The sequence below is a fragment of the Ovis aries genome, chromosome 8, assembly GCF_016772045.2.
Source record: "Ovis aries strain OAR_USU_Benz2616 breed Rambouillet chromosome 8, ARS-UI_Ramb_v3.0, whole genome shotgun sequence".
Classification (NCBI taxonomy): domain Eukaryota; kingdom Metazoa; phylum Chordata; class Mammalia; order Artiodactyla; family Bovidae; genus Ovis; species Ovis aries.
The window spans coordinates 75,686,257-75,708,554 of NC_056061.1; the positions used below are offsets into that span (position 1 = coordinate 75,686,257).

A 22,298-nucleotide genomic window follows, 5' to 3' on the forward strand; every position below is an offset into this window, starting at 1 on the left:
AGCCATTTAGCTGGGAAAGCTTACAATGGAAACTCTGGCCATTGTTGACATCAGTTTTGTGGGACAGAAGGAGCTGCCAAGAGATTTTTAGAGCCCTCGGCATTGATTCCTCTGGCTTTCCTTTATTATGGAATTATAAATGTGAATGCTCTGGCGAGCACCTGACCCAGACTGGGGATGGGAGGATCAGAGAGAGATTCCTGGAAGGAGGAGCCAGCCAGGTTAGGACGGCAGGGGCCAGTCTTGGCAGTAAGAAAGGAATGCGTAATGACGGTGACCCATGAGAAGACAGGGCAGGTTGCCTCTCGCTCTCTCAGTTCTAAGTAACAAGACAGCCAGGGACATTGTGCTTGGATTGAAGAGAAGAGAAAAATTCGTTTTTTTTCCAAATCACACATCCCACTCTCTGGGCCCTGGAATCAGAAGCAGGGTTCTGATTTTTGAATTTACCCCATTCAAGAGGCCATGGTGGTTGAGAATCTGGCTGCAATGCAGGAGACCTGGGTTGGACGCCTGGGTCAGGGAGATCCCCTGGAGAAGGGAATGGCTACCCACTCTAGTATTCTGGCCTAGAGAATTTTATGGACAGAGGAGTCTATATTTAAGGATCTATATTTGGACTTCCCCAATGGCTAAGCGGTAAAAAATCCACCTGCAATATAGGAAACGAGGGTTTAATCCCTGGGTCAGGAAGATTCCCCTGGAGGAGGAAATGGCAATCCACTCCAGTATTCTTGCCTGGAAAATCCCATGGACAGAGGAGCCTAGCAGGCTTCAGGCCAAAGGGTCGCAAAGAGTCGGATACAACTGAGCAACTGAGCAAGAGGCCCAGAGCACTTCAGGAAAGTCAAATTTCTGGGGCACATCCCATCATGCTGGCCCACCTGCACCCCATTTTGCCCTCCACATAGCACCTCTTCCAGCTCCCCTGGAGGTCACCAAGCCCTTCGCTGTTTCTGTGTCAGTAAGTAACTGGTTAAGATAGTGCTGTGATGAGATCAGCAGCGGTGTAGTCAGAGAAGCAATAAGATGCATCCTGAGGGCTGCTCATTGTTTTGGGTACAATGAACAGAGCAGTTTCCCCTATGCATTTCCATATTTAGCAGTGAATTACCTAATGCTGCCAGGGTATAATCACAGTCATCCTCATAGAAGAACTACCCATAAAGAGGTCGGTCTTTGTGCGGGTTCATTACTTTAAAATATCCAGCCTCATTGTACTGCAGTTTTCAAGTAAAATAGCTTGACCTCCAGGGTCATCATCAAACTGTGTGACTCAGTAGTGGGAGGGAGAGTAATGTCTTCCAGCATTTTCTTCTTGCTATTAATAATGTCCAGGTACCCCTGTCTTGGGGGCTTGGTTGAATCTTTATTTTGTTCCAGGGTTCGAGTTCCAAGCAAATTAGCATAAATCTTACTAGGCTTCTGTGTCTAAGGCCTTGTTTTTTCTCCATCGAGTGAACGCTATTTGAACACCTACTGTATACAGACCAATTGCTATGGAAATTACCTATATCACAGTTCCTGTCTCAGTAAGAGACTGGAAAGTGCTCCAGCTCATTAAATAAGTCATCTGGTTAATTAGTGCCCTGCACATCATTAGGTCAAGCATACACTCGCTGGTCACGTGTTTGTGGCAAAACGGACTGTATCTGTTTTAATGGGCCATTCTTTGGTATCCTTATTTCCAAATGTCTGGTGCTCTAGAATTAAAAGTTCTCAGGGGAGGTATGGGTGATTTTTTGTTTTACTTGCAAACAGGAAATGTTTTGCTGACAAATCCATGGATGGCCACCTTTTGATATTTAGTGAAAACCTTTAAGCCATCGGTGTAGGAAGTGATGTGTAGAGTTCCATGGAGTTGGTCATAGCACCGAGGACAAATATCCAGACTGACTGTTGTCAAAGGCTTGTTACTCTAATAAGCTGACTATGGTACAGGCTCCCCTGTGAAGCAGTCAAACCCCTTCCAGGGTCACTTACCCACATTCGTGAGGAAGCTATGCCATGCGGATGCTGCACCTTGTTATCTATTTCCTGTCAGCACATCAACCCTTTCCTCTAAAGCCATGCTTTCAGAGCTGCTGTTTGTCTCTTCATTGCTGATTGATCTTCATTTTATAGTGATTTCTGACTCTGTAGCTTTTAAACTCTGCTTTCCAGGCTCTCTATTGTATACTTTTTTTTTTTTTTAAGGTACTTAAAAGTAGCATGGTGCTGGGAGAACAGGAAAAATTCATTAACAGCATTTCCACATGATTGACTTTGTAAAGGAGTGCGTTCCTAAGGGGAGAGCTAGCTGTGTAAAGTCATGCAAATAAAGAGGGCTGAAATGACCGACCCTGGGGGCGACTAGCAAGGGAAGCAGAATGCTTTGAAGGGGTAGAGAACCTTGCACTGAGGAGAGGAAGAGCACCTATGAGCAAGACAGGGAAGCATGAGGCAGTGTTGAAAGTAACATGGCACGTGGCTGAGAGCTGGTACGCTGGGCTGATGGAAGCGCAGGCCTGGGGTGTGGACTGATGAACATGTGAAGCAAGTGGGTTCATCCTGTGAATATGCTCAGGGCTCAGTCATGTCCAGCCCTTTTCCACCCTATGGACTGTAGCCTGCCAGGCTCCTCTGTCCACGGGATTGTTCAGGTGCAAATACTGGATTGGGCTGCCATTTTCCTCCTCCAGGGGATCTTCCCGACCTAGGGATCAAAGCTGCATCTCCTGTATCTCCTCTTGAGCCTATCCTGTGAACGGACTAATATTAATTCAGATACAGTACCTGAAAGTCCTGGTGCACAGCATTCAGTGAAAGTTGTCATTTTAGTAGGCTCCTAACTCATACCTAATAAAAACTGTATGTAGTCCTAAAGTCAACAGCAAACTTCTGCTTCTGGAGATACTGTGGGTACGTGCTCAGTTTTGTCTGACTCTTTGCAACCCCATGGACTGTTGCCCACCAGGCTTCTGTGTCCGTGGGTTCTCCAGGCAAGAATACTGGAGTGGGTTGCCATGCCCTCCTCCAGGCGATCTTCCTGACCCAGGGATCGAACCCAGGTCTCCTGTGTCTCCTTCACTGGGAGGTGGATTCTTTACCCTGAGCCACCTGTTTAAGAACTAAAACCTTTAAAGCAGTGGCATGGGATTTGGGGGCCAAGCTGTAGTCAACTGGTACTAGTTTGAAGGTTTGAATGCAGCTAAGTCACTCACTCTCTGGGGAGCAATTGAACACTTTTTTTAAAAAAATTACTTATCTGACTGCACCAGGTCTTAGTTGCAGCAATGGAACTCTTAGTGGGATCTAGTTCCCTGACCAGGAGTGGAACCTGGGCCCTCTGCATAGGGAGTGGAGTCTTAGCCACTGGACCCCAGGGAAATCCCAATTGAATCTTTCTAAGCATCCAGCAAAATGGGATTAACAATGGGGCTCACCTCCTGGGGTTGCTATGAAGACTAAATGAGATAATGCATATAAGGTAGTGAGCTCAGTACCCAGCCCCAAACCAGATAATAATAGTAATAATAATGATAATAATAGCAGGAGTAGTAAATAGCAGTGAGGAGGAGTTAAACCTCAGATGATCTAATAATGTACATTTATCTTACTGGTCTTTTATTTTCTTTCCCATACACAGAGCCCCTTGGGCTTTGTTTAATTTTTCTTAATTACCATGTTTCAAATTACAGCAGCAGTGCCAAGATTGTAATTGAGATGAATCAGGTTCTTATTTTCAGTACTTAAAGCTTTGCCAGGACACACATCCCTCTGTCACCTCATCAGCCTTTTCTTCATTTTTCCTCCTGAAGGGTTACAGTCACAGCTAATTGCATCTTTCAGCTTTCTTACGTGGAGACTGAAAGGGAGGAGGAGCATATTCTAAGGAAGGGGCTTCCAGGGGGCTCAGCAGTAAAGAACCCACCTGCCAATGCAGGAGACGTAAGAGACTCGGGTTTGATCCCTGGGTCGGGAAGATCTCCTGGAGTAGGAAACGGCAACCCACTCCGGTATTCTTGCCTGGGAAATCCCAAGGGCAGAGGAATCCGGTGGGCTACAGTCCATGGGGGTCACCAAGAGTTAGACATGACTTAGTGACTAAACAACAGTGGTATTCCCTGGTGGCTCAGACGGTAAAGCATCTGTCTACAATGCAGGAGACCCAGGTTCGATCCCCTGGAGAAGGAAATGGCAATCCACTCCAGTACTATTGCCTGGAAAATCCCATGGACAGAGGAGCCTGGTGGGCTACAGTCCACAGGGTCGCAAATAGTCGGACACGACTGAGCGACTTCACTTTCACTTTCACTTTAGTGACTAAACAACAGTGCTGCTACTACTACTACTACTCGCTTCAGTCGTGTCCGACTCTGTGTGACCCCATAGACGGCAGCCCACCAGGCTCCCCGATCCCTGGGATTCTCCAGGCAAGAATACTGGAGTGGGTTGCCATTTCCTTCTCCAGTGCTAAGTCAAGTTAACCCAGTGAGGAGGAAAGCATGACAAGAGTCAGAAGAAAAACAAAAAAATAGGGTGACCAGAGGACTCAAGGGAGTGGTTAATAAACTTTCTGCCCTGTCTTGTCAGCACCCACTAGGACCCTGGTGCCATGCCCTACTGCAGGCAGCCTGGCAAACTCTCTGGTTGCCCATTTTAAAGACTTTGAACATATTTTGTATTTACGCTCATTCGGTAAGCACATAGATTATACCAGAAATGCTTTGCTCCTTTTTTTGGTAGCTAGAAATGATGATCAAAGAGTACAGAGGGAAAAAAAAGGAATGGTAGGTTTCAAATAAGTATGGAAAGATATCTCAACATACAGCAGGACCTCTCCATGGGTGTGTGTCCATCTCTCTTGTTTTAAGAGCTTTAGCGTATGAGAACATTGTCAATGGAACTTGGAAACCCTAAGCACAACTTTTAGAATAAAGATTTAATGAAGCAATAGAAAATTAAAGAGTTTTTGTCTTTTGGGTTTTTTTAGCTGTGTTTATTACAGAAGGAACTCTTCTAAGAAATTTTCTTTTTTGTTATAACTAAAGGGTAATAGAAGAGATTAGTTTTAAATTTGTACCCTGCTTAATTGTAACATGTTTAGATTTGCTTACACTCATCAAATTCTTCATCCTGATAGCAATATGAAGTAAATAAAGACAATTGATTATTTTTAATTTTTTTTGTTTATTTGTTTTCAGCTGTGCTGGGTCTTCATGGCTGCACGGGCGTTTCTCTAGCTGCAGTGAACAGGGGCGCCTCTGTTGTTGCCGAGAATGGGCTCTAGGGCCCACAGGCATCAGTGGTTGCAGCTCGTGGACTCAGTCGTTGCGGCTTCCAGGCGCTGGAGCACGGGCTCGATAGTTGCGGCACACAGGCTTAGCTGCTGCGAGGCATGTGGGATCTTCCCAGATCAGGGATGTAAGCCGCATCTCCTGCATTGGCAGGCAGATTCTTTACCGCCGAGCCACCAAGGAGGCCCTGACAATTTTTATAATGGTTGTCAGAAGTGTAGCCAAAGATGGGCCGCTATGTGCTTTAAAGACTTTGATATGTAAAGGGGAATCCTGTTTGTTGATATCTTGCTTCTATCATTAGATTACTGTCGGCTGCCAGTTCATAAGTATTTTCTGCTTACAGTTCTAGAGGAAAACCAACCAAATATTCCCCAGTGCTGTATTCGCTCTTACTACTCAGTACTACTGTTTGTAACAGAACTCCTGCGTCCCCACCCCTCCCCCAAGTTTCTGTTCCTGGACAAACTGCCTGAGCCTCCCCCTTTGCAAGGCCAGCTGTCCTCCTCTCTTCTCTCCAGGGGCACCTCCTACTCCTCAGCTTCTTTCAGGAGGAAGAAGTGAAACAATAGAGGGGACTGAGCTGTCTCAGGTATCATTTGTCACCGCTTAGCATGAAGGCCATTCCTGACATATTTTACTGATGTCTTAGGTATTGAAACTATTATAGAAGGTAAATGAGGCTGAAAGTTCCATGGTTTTTTAAATTCTTCTTTTACTCAAATATCTCAGAGCATTAATACCGACTTCCACATATGGCCAATTAAGATCAGCCTCTATACCATCAATTAGGAAAACGAATGAAAACTGGTATCAGCGACAGAAGCTCCTTTTAACTGGAAACTCATTTGGGTTTCAGTCCTGCATGGGCCTGTGTGTTTCTCTCTCTTCTTTCTCTTTTTTCCTCCCCTTTCACACTTTCTTCCCTCTTTCTCTTCCTGCCTCATTTCTTTCCTCTTCTTTTTCTCTTCTCTTTCCCCCTGATCCTCTTCCTTTCTCTTCCCCTCCCCCGTTCTCTGCAACAAAGTTGGCAGAAAGATTTGTCCTGCTGATGATATATTGTATTTTCAGTACAGTTCTGTAGGGGGAGGGGAGTTCTATAGATTCAGGAACAACATTGTTCCCACAGTTGGAGCTTTTGTTCCCAGTCTAACGGGGTGGCCAGGGACATACCCCCCACCCCCGACTCCCGTTTCTTTAGCTATATCTTCCTCCCTCGTGGATATCAATAGAGAAAGAAAAGAGATTAGCGTGAAGATTAGCCTTCTGAAGCTTTATCTGTAGGCTACAGCAGGAACTTTTACTGTAAACCCCATTTGGTGGTTTATTTGGAAGAAAGATAAAAGGTTTCTTTCATTTGAAAATGTATTCTTCTATACTCTCACAGCCATTTGTAAATAATTCTAACACTTAAGTTGTTAGACTGAGATTTCTTTCTTTCTCTCTTCCTCTCCTCTGAGGCCCTGGAGGGACAGGGGTCCTATCTCACACAGTTACAACCGCATAGGTCTGTGCCTCTCCCAAATCTTTATTAACTAGGTACATTATAATAAAGCTATTGTGGAATACAATGCAGCTGTTATAAAGAATGAACAGGAACTATGTTTACGTATAGGAGTTATGTATGTTTACGTATGCTGAATGGAGAAACAAAGCTGTGAATCAAGCATAGCATTTTTTCCAGATATAATTTTTTCAGATATAATTATACCCCAGAACATAACCCAGAAGCATGCACACCACATCTTTAATCAGAGTTATCTCTGGAGAGAGACAGGGAGGCCCTTGAGAAGGAAGAAGGAACTTTTTATTTCCTCTGCTCTGACTTGTTAGAATTTTGTTTTCTACAGCGTAAAATAAAACTGAGCAGTGTTAGCTTGGTTAGATAGAGAGTGCCCCCTGCCCAGACTTCCTGGGAGAGGTGTTTATCTTCCTGTCCTCTGCCTTTCATCTCGTCCCTTCACCTTGGCTCTGGGATCACCTGCTATCTTCTCCTGTGCTCACCTTTGCCAGTTCTGCCCTCCTGTCATTCGAGGTTTCCTCCCTCTGTCTTCTCTTTCCCTGCACTTCCCACCAGCCTGTTCCTGGATGCACGCAGGGACAGATGATAGATGGCAGGGACAGATGGGTGGATATATGCGTGGCACTGGCAGTTTTATAGCTAATGTTCCATTTTCTGGTGCTGGAGTGACCTTTGGTCTCATGGCATCCTTCCTAGTTGCCTCTACCTACAGAGCATGGAAGGTTCTCCGTGATCAAGCCTGTCCTGACTCTAGCAGCTCTCACCTTGCAGCCCCACCTCCTGGGTCTGTGCATGTGTGCTGCTCATGCCCTGTTCGTCAGTCTGTGCTCCTTTCATTGATTTATTTATTTTTTTGCGGGGGAGTCGGGGGGGATTTCATGCAGCATAAAGGATCTTAGTTCCCTGACCAGGCCTCCAACCCCGCGCTGCCTGCAGTGGAAGCGCAGAGTTTTAACTCCTGGAATTCCAGGGAAGTCCCTCAGCTCCTCTTAGTGTCCTTGCTGCACGTGCATTTTGCTACCCTGTGCCCCTGTGCTCTATCTTTCTGGATATTGGGTCCGACTTTCTCTCCATTATAATTCTCAGTCATCCTTAAAGACTCAGCTCCACCATTATCACCTCCTCTAGAAAACTTCCTTGCCCTGGAACTGCCCACTTCCTCTTCTGCCCCCTGTCTCCCATGTGCTGAATATTTATCAGTCATGCTGCCTAAAACAGGGTATTGTATTTACTTGTTGACATTTGTCTTTCAACTACACAGGGAGCTCCTTGCGGGGAGGGATCATGTTTTATTCATTTTATTTAATTCCTAACTTGTAAAACAGAATTTGACATGCATTCTTATGACCTCAAAAAGAGGCAGGGGGTGGGGGGGGGGGTTGTATTTGTATGAATAAATATGAATGTGCTTTTAAACTGTAAATTGACATGCAAAAGTTATTGTCATATCAACATCATCCCAAAGTCATACATGAAACTTGCAGGCAGGTTTTCTATAAACAAATGATTACTTTCTAGAAAAGGTGGAGGTGTTGGAAAAACTGAAAAAGAAGCTTCCCCCAAAGTAAAGACCGATAATCTTACATAGCCATTGTATCAAAGGGCTTGGAATTTGGAAATGCTAACACAAAAACTAGACCAAAAAGAGTAAGCCAAAGAGATGAAATTTTGAAACCTGAGCAAAAGGATTTATGAACAGAACCTTTTCTTCATTTTATTTCTACAATATGACTATCTTCAGGAGAGAGAAATAGTAGAAAAATTAGATGCTGATCTAAATAAATTTTTTTCTTCTTGTGGTTTAACTTCATTTCCATGTTAAACAGTTTGTAATTTTTAAACATTTTAAGCATTATTTTAGAGAGAAAGTGGGGGGTGGTACTAGGTGCAGGGACATTAACTTAATTTTTTCAGGGCATCTTAAATAAAGCGAGCTTCCGAGGACATTGAGTTTGAATTCTGTCCCAGTTCTGGAAACATCCTTTCTCCAGCATCTCTGCTGGACTGTTGTCTAGACCAGACCTTCTCAAACTGTCTGAGAGAGAGAGAGAGAGAGAGAGAGAGAGAGGGTGTTTCTATCGGCCACACACTGAAATTTTTGTAAAACACTACAAAAAAAAAAAAAGAATTACTAGAAAAACAAAATAGAAGATATCAAATATGCAAAATATGCAAAAGCCTGAATTTTCATTAGATTCAAAAAACATCATTCTGTCAAAATGCTATAGAAGTCTACACAGGCTTAGTCTCAACATCTGCACTTACCTTGTTGTAGATCAGTAGTAGTTTGCAAACTGATTGCTCTCCCTTTCAGTTCAGTTCAGTTCAGTCACTCAGTCGTGTCCAACTCTTTGCGACCCCATGAATCGCAGCACGCCAGGCCTCCCTGTTCATCACCACCTCTCGGAGTGCACTCAAACTCACGTCCATCAAGTCGGTGATGCCATCCAGCCATCTCATCCTCTGTCATCCCCTTCTCCTCCTGCCCCCATCCCTCCCAGCATCACAGTCTTTTCCAATGAGTCAGCTCTTCGCATCAGGTGGCCAAAGTACTGGAGTTTCAGCTTTAGCATCATTCCTTCCAAAGAAATCCCAGGGCTGATCTCCTTCAGAATGGACTGGTTGGATCTCCTTGCAGTTCAAGGGACTCTCAAGAGTCTTCTCCAACACCACAGTTCAAAAGCATCAATTCTTTGGCACTCAGCTTTCTCCACAGTCCAACTCTCACATCCATACATGACCACTGGAAAACCATAGCCTTGACTAGATGGACCTTTGTTGGCAAAGTAATGCCTCTGCTTTTGAATATACTATCTAGGTTGGTCATAACTTTTCTTCCAAGTAGTAAGCGTCTTTTAATTCCATGGCTGCAGTCACCATCTGCAGTGATTTTGGAGCCCCCCAAAATAAAGTCTGACACTGTTTCCACTGTTTCCCATCTATTTCCCATGAAGTGATGGGACCGGATGCCATGATCTTCATTTTCTGAATGTTGAGCTTTAGGCAAACTTTTTCACTCTCCTCTTTCACTTTCATCAAGAGGCTTTTTAGTTCCTCTTCACTTTCTGCCATAAGGGTGGTGTTATCTGCATATCTGAGGTTATTGATATTTCTCCCGGCAATCTTGATTCCAGCTCGTGCTTCTTCCAGCCCAGCGTTTCTCATGATGTACTCTGCATGTAAGTCCCTTTACCACACTTCAAATAGCACTGAGTTCAACTTTACTTGGATATTTTCTATAACAGACATCACAGAAATGAAAAAGTTATCGAGAAGAGGACACACATGTACAAATCTTACAGTGGTGGAACTGTCAATTAGAGAAGAAATACTTTAGGCAAAATTCATAGTGCTATAATAAAACCTTTTTTGAATGGTGTAAAGCTGTTTTTTTGTGTGTGTATCTCTTCCTACCCTCCTCAGCATTGAGTGACTTCTTTGATCCTCTTGGAGAATAATTATTTTCAGTGCAAAAGTTTTAAATTGATCGTTGTTGACTGTAGGGTTACCATACGTGCTGACATCCAGCCAATAAAATTAATAAGCAGCGTGACAGGCTCTAATAAATTTCATTGGTGTCTCCACCCTGTCATTTGAGCACAGAATGAGCTATTATTATCACCGAGCTTCAAACCTCTCATTTTGGCTTCAGATGCTTACAGCTGCTAACGCAGTGCATGCTACAGTAGTTTCCAGTAACTGGTTTGGGGTTAAAGTATCACATTTAAAAGACTTAGTTATGATCAGTGGGGGAACATGTTGTGGCCCTATGGCTTTGATCTCTTTTCTGCAGTGGCCTGTGAAACTTTGGACTCCCTAACAATCTATTTCTCAATGAGTTCAGAAGGCAAGCAGCTTTTAAAATCTAGTTCCTCTACCAAGGACTCTGGGGTTTTGAAACTCTTGCATCTGGAGATGGGCCATCCCCTGTTTGAAGTGGGCCATGGTTCTTTGTCTCTCACCCCAGATGAAATTCTTCATCTCCCTCAACTTGGTCCTTCCTTGACATGAAGAATTTAGTATCAGGTTTCTGCACAATGAGCCAGCTTCACACTTGAAGTGAGGAAAAAGGATTCTTCCTTTTTTCTTTAAACCCCACTGCAGCCGTTCAGGTGAATCTGGCATCCCTGCATCATCTTTGTCCCAGCCTTTATGCTGCTGTTGGGTGTGAGTCATGCCTGCCAATATCTTCCATTTTACTTTTTTAATTTCATACTCATCTGCAATCTTCTGTTTTACCTTCTTAATTTTGCATATGTTGTATCTTTTTATTTATTTTTTAAGGCTCATTTATTTTTTTTAATATTTTGGCCACTCTGTGCAGTGTGTAGGATTCTAGTTCCCCAACCAGGGATGGAACCTTCACCGCCCCTACATTGGTGACACAAAGTCTTAACCACTGGACCACCTGATGTGCCCTTTTAAAATGTTAATCAAAGTATTAAGAAGCTATCAAATATAAGCATTCAATGCTATTAGCTATTAGCATCCCGTCTCTTTGGACCACATGTAACTTTATGGAAATGTCAAGAAACACACGTATTTGTTTTTCTGAGGACACCTCACTTTGATTCATACTTGCTCAAAATGCCCTCTTCCTTCAACTCTAGCCTTCTTTACAATTATTTATTTGGGCATTATCTCTGGAGCCTGTACAGGTACTGAAGCTCCCTATAATCGTTCCAGTCATAAAAGTAAGGAGGTCGGGTCTTGCTCTTGTGGGTTTTTAATGGCAATTACACACTTAAACCTTGTGAGTCTAATTTCTTATTGAGATGACCGCTTTCTGAAGAAGAAAAGATGTCACCATCAAGCTTGTTAAAACATAAAAAGACTTATGAACGTCAGTTCCTGCGTGACCATGATTTTAAGAACCAGAATGGTTAGTTGTCTGACGCAGCCTGTGAGCCGTGCTAGGGAGACAGTTCCTGGTGAAGCCCTGCCTGGCTTTCATTTGAGGAGCACCAGAGGGTGGCTGTGGCTTATTAAAAGACGAAAGCAACAATTATCTGACTCTTCTCACATTTCAGCTTCTCCTTTCACTACTTGCGCCTAAATATTTGTGAGTTTGTGACTGGACATTGGAATGCAGTCCAGGGCTGGGATTTTCAGGGTCTGGCTGACTCTTCCCCCCCCTGCCGAGACTTCCCCAGGAGCTGCAGAGCTCCGGGTGACGTCTGGTGGAGAACCATCCTGCATTGTTCAGGGTGGGGGACTATTTATTTTTGATTTTACGTTATTTCAGCTGTTTTCACTTTTTTCTTTATTGTTTTCTTGCCTCCTACAGAGTTCTCTTTTCAAGTCTGGCTGGGACAAGGGGGACACTCAGGGACTCAGCACACAGCATGCAGAACAGTTTTCCCCTCTCTCAGCAGTTCAAATAGCTTCTAAGCCACATCCATTTAACCCACTGTGGGCCTGAGCCCACGCCACGTTAGCTCAGTTGGGAGTTGTTGCCGTGTTAAAATGGATAAAAATCATTTCAGTGCAGTCCATAGCTCCTTAACATGGTCTATTAGATAGTATGAGTGAATTATATGTTTATTTTAAAAAACATATAATGTTTAGAAACCACTTTTTAAACTAGCATTTGAGGATGCATTTAGTTCTGTAGTTTCACAACAGCTTTCTGACTTAAAAAGGTGATGTTTAAAACAAATTCTTGGCATTTCACAATTTTATTCCTGACTTCCCACTGTATGAATTTTGTGGTCTCTTTTTATCATATATGAATAAATCAGTTGAGGGACAGCAGGCAATGTTGTTATGCCAGAAGTCTGACTTTATTGGTAACCATGGTTATTATGTTATCCATCTAGGGACGAGCTAATACATTTTAGGTGTAGATATGTTAATATAGGGCTTCCCTGGCGGCTCAGACAATAAAGACTCTGCCTGCAATGCAGGAGACCTGGGTTCGATCCCTAGGTCAGGAAGATCCCCTGGAGGAGGGCATGGCAGCCCACTCCAGTCTTCTTGCCTGGAGAATTCCATGGACAGAGGAGCCTGGCGGGCTACAGTCCATGGGGCTCACAAAGAGTCAGACACTACTGAGTGTGCGCGCACACACACACGTGCGCATTTTAATGTACGTACACCCTTTCTCCTTGCTCAAACTCCTGCTCTATAAATAGGGAAATATTATCATTATTAATAAAAGAGATTCTGTATTCTCATCGTAGAGTTAATGAGCACATTAGCATAATAATTACTTGAAACGGATATGAAAGATTCATCACACATAACTAAAGATGCCTTGGAAAAGAACAGGAGTGTTTATGACATCTTTCTTGTTGATTTCACAGGATTACCTTGACTGTATCAGGGACCAAACAAAACTTCCCCTGGGGACAGATGAAAGATCAGCCCTTTTTGGAAACATACAGGATATCTACCACTTTAATAGGTAAGTTAATACTCAGAAGATTGTTCTCACATAAGAACATTATGAGTTTTTCTCAAATGAATGTGGCCTCAGAAAACTTATCAGAAATCCCTGATTCCTTCATCAGTCTGTGAGCTATCATGCCATGAAGTTTTCTACTTAGAAACATCCTTGTTTGTGTATAAGTCTCAGATTAATTCAGAATCCCATCCCATTCTATCCTCCTGTCTCGGAGAAGAAACCTATTCGCCGTGACAGAACAGAGGCATCTTGGTTCCACAATGCAGGGTGATCAGGGCATCCAAAAATATATGCTGCCTCAGTCCCCAGTATCTCCACTCCCACCGGACTTTCTAAAAATTTTTCTCTGCCTAAGGAGTAGGCAAGAGAGTAAACACACGATAAATACTTTAATCATAACAGATATTAATACAAATTAATAATTAAAATTTATAGTACTTAATTTAATTCAGGCATCTATTGAGTATCTACTGTGTAGCAGGCACAGGGCTTAGAAAAGTACCATAGGAAACAAGACAGACAGGGAGCTGAAGGGGATGGAGTGAGCTTATCGGTTATTATATTCTTAGTACCTCTTGAAAGACCAGATAAAGAGCAGGTAAAGAGCACAGACTCTGGTTTCCAACATATCTGGGTTTGCATGCCAACTGGGTCATGCCTATATTCTTTGGGGAATTTTAGATAGGATACAGATGGTCCCCGACTCACAGTGTTTCAACTTGTGATTTTTTTTTTTTTTACTTTACATTGGTGCAAAAACAAGATCTGTTTAGTAGAAACTGTATTTCAAATTTTGAAGTTTTATTTCCCCCACCCCTCCCCAGGTAGTGAGCTACAGCTCTCAGGCAGACACACTATCACAGTGGTAAACAATCACTCTGTTTTCACTTTTAGTACAGTATTCAACACATTGCATGAGACAGTCAACATTTTATTACCAAAGAGGCTCTGTGTTGGATAGTTTTGCCCAGCTGGAGGCTAATGTAAGTGTTCTGAACACATTTAAGGTAGGTGAGGTGAGGCTCTTGTGTTCAGTTGATCAAGTGTATTTTTAAAGCATCTTTAAATTTGTTATTTATTTGGGATTGGCTGCTTCTTCATTGCTGCTTGCAGGCTTTTTCTAGTTGCAGGGACTTCTCTTGATGCTGAGCACAGCCTCTAGAGCATGGCTTGGTTGTTGTGGCACACAGGCTTAGCTTCCCCATGGCATGTGAAATCTTCCCAGACCAGGAATCAAAGCTGTGTCCCTTAAATTGGCAGGCGGATTCTTAACCACTGGACCACCAGGGAAATCATTAATGCATTTCTGAGTTCGGACATTTTCAACGTATAGTGGGTGTATTGGGACATAATGCCCTTCCTCATTTCAAGTCTCGCTCACATCTTCCCATCTCTCTAAGGTTCATTGCTTCATTGTGTGCTAAGTCGCTTCAGTCGTGTCTGAGTCTGTGCGACCCCATGGACTATAGCCCCCAGGCTCCTCTGGCCATGGGAGTTCTCCAGGCAAGAATACTGGAGTGGGTTGCCATGCCCTCCTTCAGGGGATCTTCCCAACCTAGGGATCAAACCTGTATCTCTTGTGTCCCCTGCATTGGCAGGCAGATTCTTTGCCACTGGTACCACCTGGGAAGTGCAGAGTTACAGTAAAACCTCCTTAGAGAGTTCTATAATGCCCCATCACGAGGTCACTCAACCGGAGTATAAATTATAATACCGAAGTTAGTATATGTGAGGTCCTTAAGGGTAGGATCCACATCTCCTTGGCTTTCCTTAATATCCATGTGGATCCCAAACACCTAGCCCAAGCCTGGCCTCTGGGAGACATGTTTAAATTATCAACCTATCCCTTAATTTTGAAAGCCTGGGATATGAAAAAAGCCAATGTTGCAACATCTCTTTCGTTGGACTCAGTAGACTTTGAAAACCAATTTGTAGGTTCCAAGACAGTGGTTCTAAACCCCGGCTACACATTGGAATCCCCTGGGAAGGATTGTGCTTTGTTTTTAATATGATGACTTCTGCCCCCAAAAGTTCTAATTAATGGGTCTGTGGTGGGACCAGGGCATCAAGATTTTTTAAAAGGTCTTCAGATGCCGGGAAAGATTGAAGACAAAAGGAGAAGGCGGCAACAGAGGATGAGATAGTTAGATAGCATCACCAACTCAATGGACATGAATTTGAGGAAACTGTGGGAGACAGTGGAGGACAGAGGAGCCAGGCATGCTACTGGAGTCCATGGGGTCACAAAGAGTTGGACAAGATTTAGCAGCTGAACAACAACAAGAGATGTGCAGCCATGGTTGAGAGCCACTGTCTAGATAAAATAAATACGGTAATAAGAAAATAGAAGAATGGCATTAGAAAATGGAATTAGGGGATTTGGAATCTGCATGTGCATTAGTAACGTGCTGATGTTGGAGCAGGCTTCATTTAGCAGCTCTGAGGGTAATAGTCCGAGGAACCGTGAGTGGTTTCTCCACGCAGAGCTCCCTGATGGTACAGTAACCCGGGAAGAGGAATCAGGCCTAGCGTTGGGAGGCCCTGGCCTCAGCTTTCTGGTGGTTTGGCTGTATGTCGACTATAATGACTGTTTATCTAGTGCTTGTCCATGCCAGAGGCCATAGAGCTTTATGTGCATTATTGCTTTATGTAAGTCTGGGCTTCTCTGACTCCAAGCCCCAGGCATTTAGCCACATTCCCTCCTGCCAGAACAGAGCCCTGCTTTTCAGGTCTTGATTTGTGGCATTGTGGCACAGTTCAGGCAGGCAGGGTTTTCTACTCCTTGGAGTTTAAACCTTCCTGTGTCTCCTAATTTAAAGGAAGATAAGACAGTAGTAGTCCCCAGTGTCAACAAGAAGGGACCTCAGCTGCAAAAGATGGAAGACAGGTCTTTATGTTAGGTAGGTAGAATAGGGAAAAGGAGTCCAAAATGGAGGTGGCTAAAAGACAAGGAAGGGAAAAGCCCACGAAAATAGAACAAAAGGAGGTCCGAGGACCAGAGTGAAGACTTCAGGTAGAACAAACAGCTCTCCTGGCTAAGCCCAATTTGCACAGGGCAGGCCCAGGTGGAGGAAAAAAACACATAAAAAGAGGAGCCAACGCGCTCTCTCTCTTTCTCTCCCGCATGCGTGCGCTCTTTCTCTCTCTCTCCCTCTCTCTCTCTCTCTCCTCCCCCACGCGCTCCTCCACTCTCTTCCCTTCAAGTCTTTGGGTTGGCATGCCCTCACGCTTCGAGGATGAATTCTCCTGCTGTCTTCTAAATAAGATAGAGCTGTGACACTGATTTGCCTAAGAGCTATGACACGGTTTGTCCAAGACCCGAGAGCTGTGATGCACCGAGGGCTTTAATGTCCGTTGCTCCAAATCTTTGTTGCGACGAGACAAAGAACCGAGGAACATACACTTGTGTGACATTTATATGCCTGAACTATTCTCTGTGCTTCTCTCTTTGGTGTTTGCTGAACAAGGAAATCAGACGTGACTAACGTAAACCTGAGGCAGGGTGATGATGACAGGTGAGCCATCAGAGGTGGCACGATTCTAGCTGCTGGTGCTCATGCCCGTCCCTTTGGTAGATCACGTTTGTAAATCTCCTGCACACACATTGTCTCCTTTCATCCTCTCAGCAGCCCTGAGGCAGATAAGATGCAAAATGTATACACATTGTTTGGACAGAGGAAACTGTAGAAAGCCCTTTGCTCAGGGACATAGAGCCAGAAAACCAACCTAGCCTATTTCGAGTTTTTTATTTTGTTTATTTTTAACTTTTTATTTTATACTGGAGTATAGTTGATTAACAATGTGGTGTTAGTTTCAGGTATACAACAAAGTGATTCAGTTTTATATGTATATATATGTATATACATATCTATATATTTATATACACACACATATGAATCTGTTCTTTTTCAAATTCTTTCCCCAGTTAGATTGTTACAGTATATTAAGCAGAGTTCCCAGTACTATACAGTAGATCCATGCTGGTTATCCATTTTAAATATAGCGGCCTGTACATGTCAATCCCAAACTGCCCAAATGCCCCTTCAGTTCAGTTCAGTTGAGTCGCTCAGTTGTGTCCGACTCTTTGCGACCCCATGAATCGCAGCACACCAGGCTTCCCTGTCCGTCACCAACTCCCGGAGTTCACTCAGACTCACGTCCATCGAGTCGGTGATGCCACCCAGCCATCTCATTCTCTGTCGTCCCCTTCTCCTCCTGCCCCCAATCCCTCCCAGCATCAGGGTCTTTTCCAATGAGTCAACTCTTCGCATGAGATGGCCAAAGTACTGCAGTTTCACACTCTAGTAAACATCAGTTTGTTCTCTAAGTCTGTGAGTCTGTTTCTGTTTTATAAATCAGTTCATTTGTTTCATTTGTTTTAGATCCCACTTATTCTGTGGATAAGTGGTATCATATGACATGTTCCTATCTCTATCTGACTTAATTCACTCAGGATGATAATCTCTGGGTTCCTCCATGTTGCTTCAAATGGCCTTATTATTCCTTTTAATGACTGAGTAATATTCCATAGTATATATGTACCACATCTTCTATTGATGGAAGTCTATTTTAAACACCTGGTTTTGTTGACTCTCAACTAATATTTCTTTTTTTTTATTTCCAAGAATATTTTTCTGTTTAATTTTTACAGTTAATTGTCTGTATTATATTGTCCCTATTTACTTTTCTTTCCTTTCTCTTAACTCTGGACTAAATTTAGAGCTTAAATGTCTTTACTATTATATTTCATTAAATAACAGATGTGACCTTTTATGTTAATGCCTCTTATGAACCCTCTCTTCTATACCCTACATCAATTGATTTCAAAGATACAACTATCTGGCAAAATGATTTTAAAGTTTTTACTAGTTCAGGTACAAATTTCTCAATATAATATAATACTATTGAACCCAACTCAGCAAGATTTAAATCTCTAAAACTAAAGAAGGCAAAAAGAAAATGGTTTTATGCTGTACTGAAAATTTTTCTCTGGTGGCTCAGACAGGAAAGAATCTGCCTGCAATCCAGGAGACCTGGGTTGGGAAAATCCCCTGGAGAAGAAAATGGCTGCCCACTCCAGTGTTCTTGCCTGGAGAATCCCATGGACAGATAAGCCTGGCGAGCTACAGTCCACAGGGTCCCAGAGAGTCGAACATGACTGAGCAACTAACACTTTGAAAATTTTAGCTGATTAGATTGTTTTTTCAGGAAGAATTTACAAAATACGGGAAAGCATGTGATAAACACTTATGAAGCACCCCTATTCCATCAGGGTCTTCCTTTATGCCATATTTGCTTTAGAAATGCTTGAAAGTGTAAAGCTTTTACCAGTAATGCTGAGCCCCCAATATGCCCCTCTGATTTGCCTTCCACGCTGTGGAGAATGGCACAGTGATGTGCTGGTGTGCCAGCTCTCCAGGGTGAGGACAAGGGAGGAGGGATCTGAGATTTGTGTCTGCCAATTTCTATGGTATAGACACACCTACAGCAGATTTCAGGCTACTAAGAAGACCTTACTGAACAGGGAATTAGGAAGAGATGTACAGAATTGGCTCAGAAAAGCCAGTATAATCTGGCTCAAAATACCACCATCACTGTAACTATCATCCAAGACTTGGTGTTTCACCCCCAAGTATGATCTTTTGTTGCCATGCTCTACATATATACACATAGTGTGCTTTAACTTACTTCAAACACGGCATGCACTGTCTCAGTCTTTTATAAGTTTTTTTCACACCACAGTGCTTTTGAGATTTATAGTTCTACTTTGCTTACTTTAACTGAATGTAATATTCCATTATGGGCTGTATTACCTTGCATTTTGCTGATTGCAATAAGACTAAGCCTCTTCTCTGGTTTTTTGGCCACTTTGATTTCTTCTCTGAATTTCTGGCTCCTACTCATTGTCCAGTTTTCTGTCAAGATGTTTCTTTTTCTTATGATTGTTTAGGAGTGCTTGATGAGTCTGTCTGGAGATCTTTATGGATTATGCAAATTGTAGTCCTCCGTTAGTATGAGATTTGTCTTTTAATTATGGCTTCTTTGAAAAGAAGTTATAAAATTCATGATTTTAACTACTCTAAGTAAATGTAATTTTTATAGGATGAGAATTTTGTGTCTGTTTAAAAACTTATCTCTCTAACAAGTATGCTCAGTTCATAAATATGCTCTATATTTTTTCCTAAAAGTCTTTCCTAAAAGCAAAAATTTTTGCTTTTCACTCACATCTCTAATCTAAAATTGATAGAAATGTGGTATGTGATAGGAAATCGAAATCCTTATTTTCAGGGACTTCCCCGAAAGTCCACTGGATTAGGACTGTGTGCTTTCACTGCTGAGGGTATGTTTTGTCTACGGTCATACCACCCTGAACATGCCCAGTCTCATCTGGGTGTGTTTTCAATCCCTGGTTGGGGAACTTATTAACATAAGATATGCGAGCCATGCAGTGCAGCCAAAAAAGAAAAGAAAAAAAAAAAAAACCCTCTTTTCATATAACCAGCCCATAGTCCCGTCACCACAGACTGAAAAATACATCTTTTCTGTGCTGATTTGTAGTTCTGCATTTCTCCGAGGTGAAGAGTACCTGTATGGATGCTTCTGTTTCTGGGCTCTGTTGTGCTGTGTTGGTCTCTTTGTCCATCCTTACCCCATACCACAGCACCTTAATTATTAAACCCCTGTTGCTCTTCTTCTACAGACTTAGGATTTCTTAACTCTGCACTGTCAAGCGATTTCTTCATTTCTTTTGGCTTTAGTTTGTCAAGTTCCATGAAGGGAGCTCTCTTTGGAATTTTATTGGAATTTGATTTAATTTTCAGATTAATTTCAGCAGCAGTGATATCTTTATAATAGTGGGTCATCCAACCCAATAATATCTCATTAATCAAGCTTTTTAAAAATACCCTATAATAACATTTTATAATTTCTCCATCACATTCATACATGTCACTTTTAAACACTTATTCTTTTTAATGTTATTTTTGACTAGAATATTTTCCTATTTTTTAATTCACCGTTATTGTCATGTAAGAATGCTTTCAATTTTTATATGTTGACACTATATTCAACCAACTTTTTAAACTGTCCCATCAGTTCTAATTGTTTATAGACCCTTTTAGGTTTTCTATGTAGACAATGGTATTTGAAAAGGAGAATTTTTTGCTTTCCTTTACAGTTCTTCTGCCCCTTATATATATATATATTTTTTTTTTTTTCCTTGTCTTACTGCTTGCAGTAAGTCTTCTCAAACAGTGCTAATTAGATTCTTGCATTCTTCTTTCTGACATTAGCAGGAATTCTTTAACAGTTTCACCATTAATTATGATGTTTGTTCTGAGATTTAGACACTTCTATTTTGCTGAGATTTTAGTGTGAATGAATATTGACTTTTATTGAATGTGTAATCATCCTTTAAGAAAATTAGTATATGATTTTTCTCCTATTCATAACATGGCAAATTATATTAATAGGCCTTCTGATTTGAATCATATGTATACTACTAGAATAATCTCTGGATTTCCCAGGTGGCAGTAGTGGTAATGAACCTGCCTGCCAGTCCAGGAGACATAAGAGATGTGGGTTCAATCCCTGGGTTGGGAAGATCCCCTGGAGAAGGGAATGGCAACCCACTCCAGTATTCTTACTTGGAGAATCCCATGGACAGAGGATCCTGGCAGGCTGCAGTCCGTGGGGTTACAAAGAGTTGGACACAACTGAAGCAACTGAGCCATATAGCACCAAGTGACTTAGCACACGTGCACTCGTAAGCCCTGCCTGGCCATGATGTTTCATATATTTGTGCACGATGAGTTTAATCTGTGTTTTTTAAAGAACTTTTTCATGCATGTTCATAAATGACAGTAATGTATAATTTATTTCCTTGTAATGTCTTTGTTCAGTTTTGGCATATTACTAGATTCAAATTGTTATCTCATGAAATCTTCCAACATGAACTGTTTTGAAATACAATTGAGATTTCATTTTTGTTGTCTTTTTTCTAGCCAAATCTTTCTCTCATAATCCCTATGATAGCCTAGAAATTTAAGACTCTGTTTTGGTGTCTGGAAGAAATTCCCAAATGGTCAGGAAACTAGCTCAGGCCAAAGAAACCACTTTCCCCAGTTTAACTTGTTACCTAAACTTCCAAAACTTTTTTTTTTCTCAACTGCATGTTAAAGAGATGTCATTTGTTTTTACACAGTGTCCCTCTCTTGAAATACAGAAGAGTTATCTAGACTGTAATTTGAATCTTTGAGGAAGTAGAGACCATTTCTCTGCGTCAGAATTTTATTTTTAAATTATTTTTTAGCAAGTTACTATCATCTGAGCTCTCTTCTTTCCTTAAAAGATGAGAGGAGAATTTTCCTATTGCCTTCAACTCTCTCTCTCTTTTTAAATTTAATTATTTGACTACAGTGCGTTACTGTGTGCAGACTTTCCCTAGTTGCGGCGAGTGGGGGACTACTCTTTAGTTGCAGTGCATGGGTTCCTCTTTGTGGCGACTTCTCTTGTTGCAGAGCCTGGGCTCTTGAGTGTGTGGGCTTCAGTAGCTGTGGTACATGAGCTTAGTTGCCCTGCAGCATATGGGATCTTCCCAGACCGGGATCTTCCCGAGATCAAACCTGTGTCCCTGCATGGCAGGTGGATTATTAACTACTGGACCACCAGGAAAGTACTACCCTTTCTTTTTATTTGGTATACCTAAACCCACTCCAGTGTTCTTGCCTAGAGAATCCCAGGGACGGGGGAGCCTGGTGGGCTGCCGTCTATGGGGTCACACAGAGTCGGACACGACTGAGGTGACTTAGCAGCATATTGAGTCACTGTTGCATGTCAGACACTAGGCTAAATCTATTAGTCTAGAGGTGAATGACATTGTTGTGTAGCAGAGGCAGTAAGTCATACACCCAAGGAATGAACAAAACTTTACTTCAAGAACTCTGAGGAGCAAGGAATTGATTTTATCTGAGGGATCAGTGAAAGCATCCCAGATCAAGTAACTTACGTCTTAAGAAAATATTTATTTGGGTCATGCTTCTTTTCTCCTTTGAAATGTTGTTTAGAAAGCAAATCATGGGGTCAGTTCAGT

The 22,298-nt window shown here is 42.3% G+C and overlaps 1 protein-coding gene across 3 annotated transcripts in view; it reads left to right on the plus strand.

The window, feature by feature from the left end:
- Window positions 1-22,298, plus strand: part of PLEKHG1 (pleckstrin homology and RhoGEF domain containing G1) — a 254,209-nt gene that overhangs the window by 167,519 nt on the left and 64,392 nt on the right. For all 3 annotated transcript variants that reach the window (XM_042253622.2, XM_027972556.3, XM_042253623.1), the window contains one exon: window positions 13,107-13,207. In XM_042253622.2, the coding sequence (XP_042109556.2) occupies window positions 13,107-13,207 (101 nt within the window). The remainder of the gene's footprint in view (window positions 1-13,106; window positions 13,208-22,298) is intronic.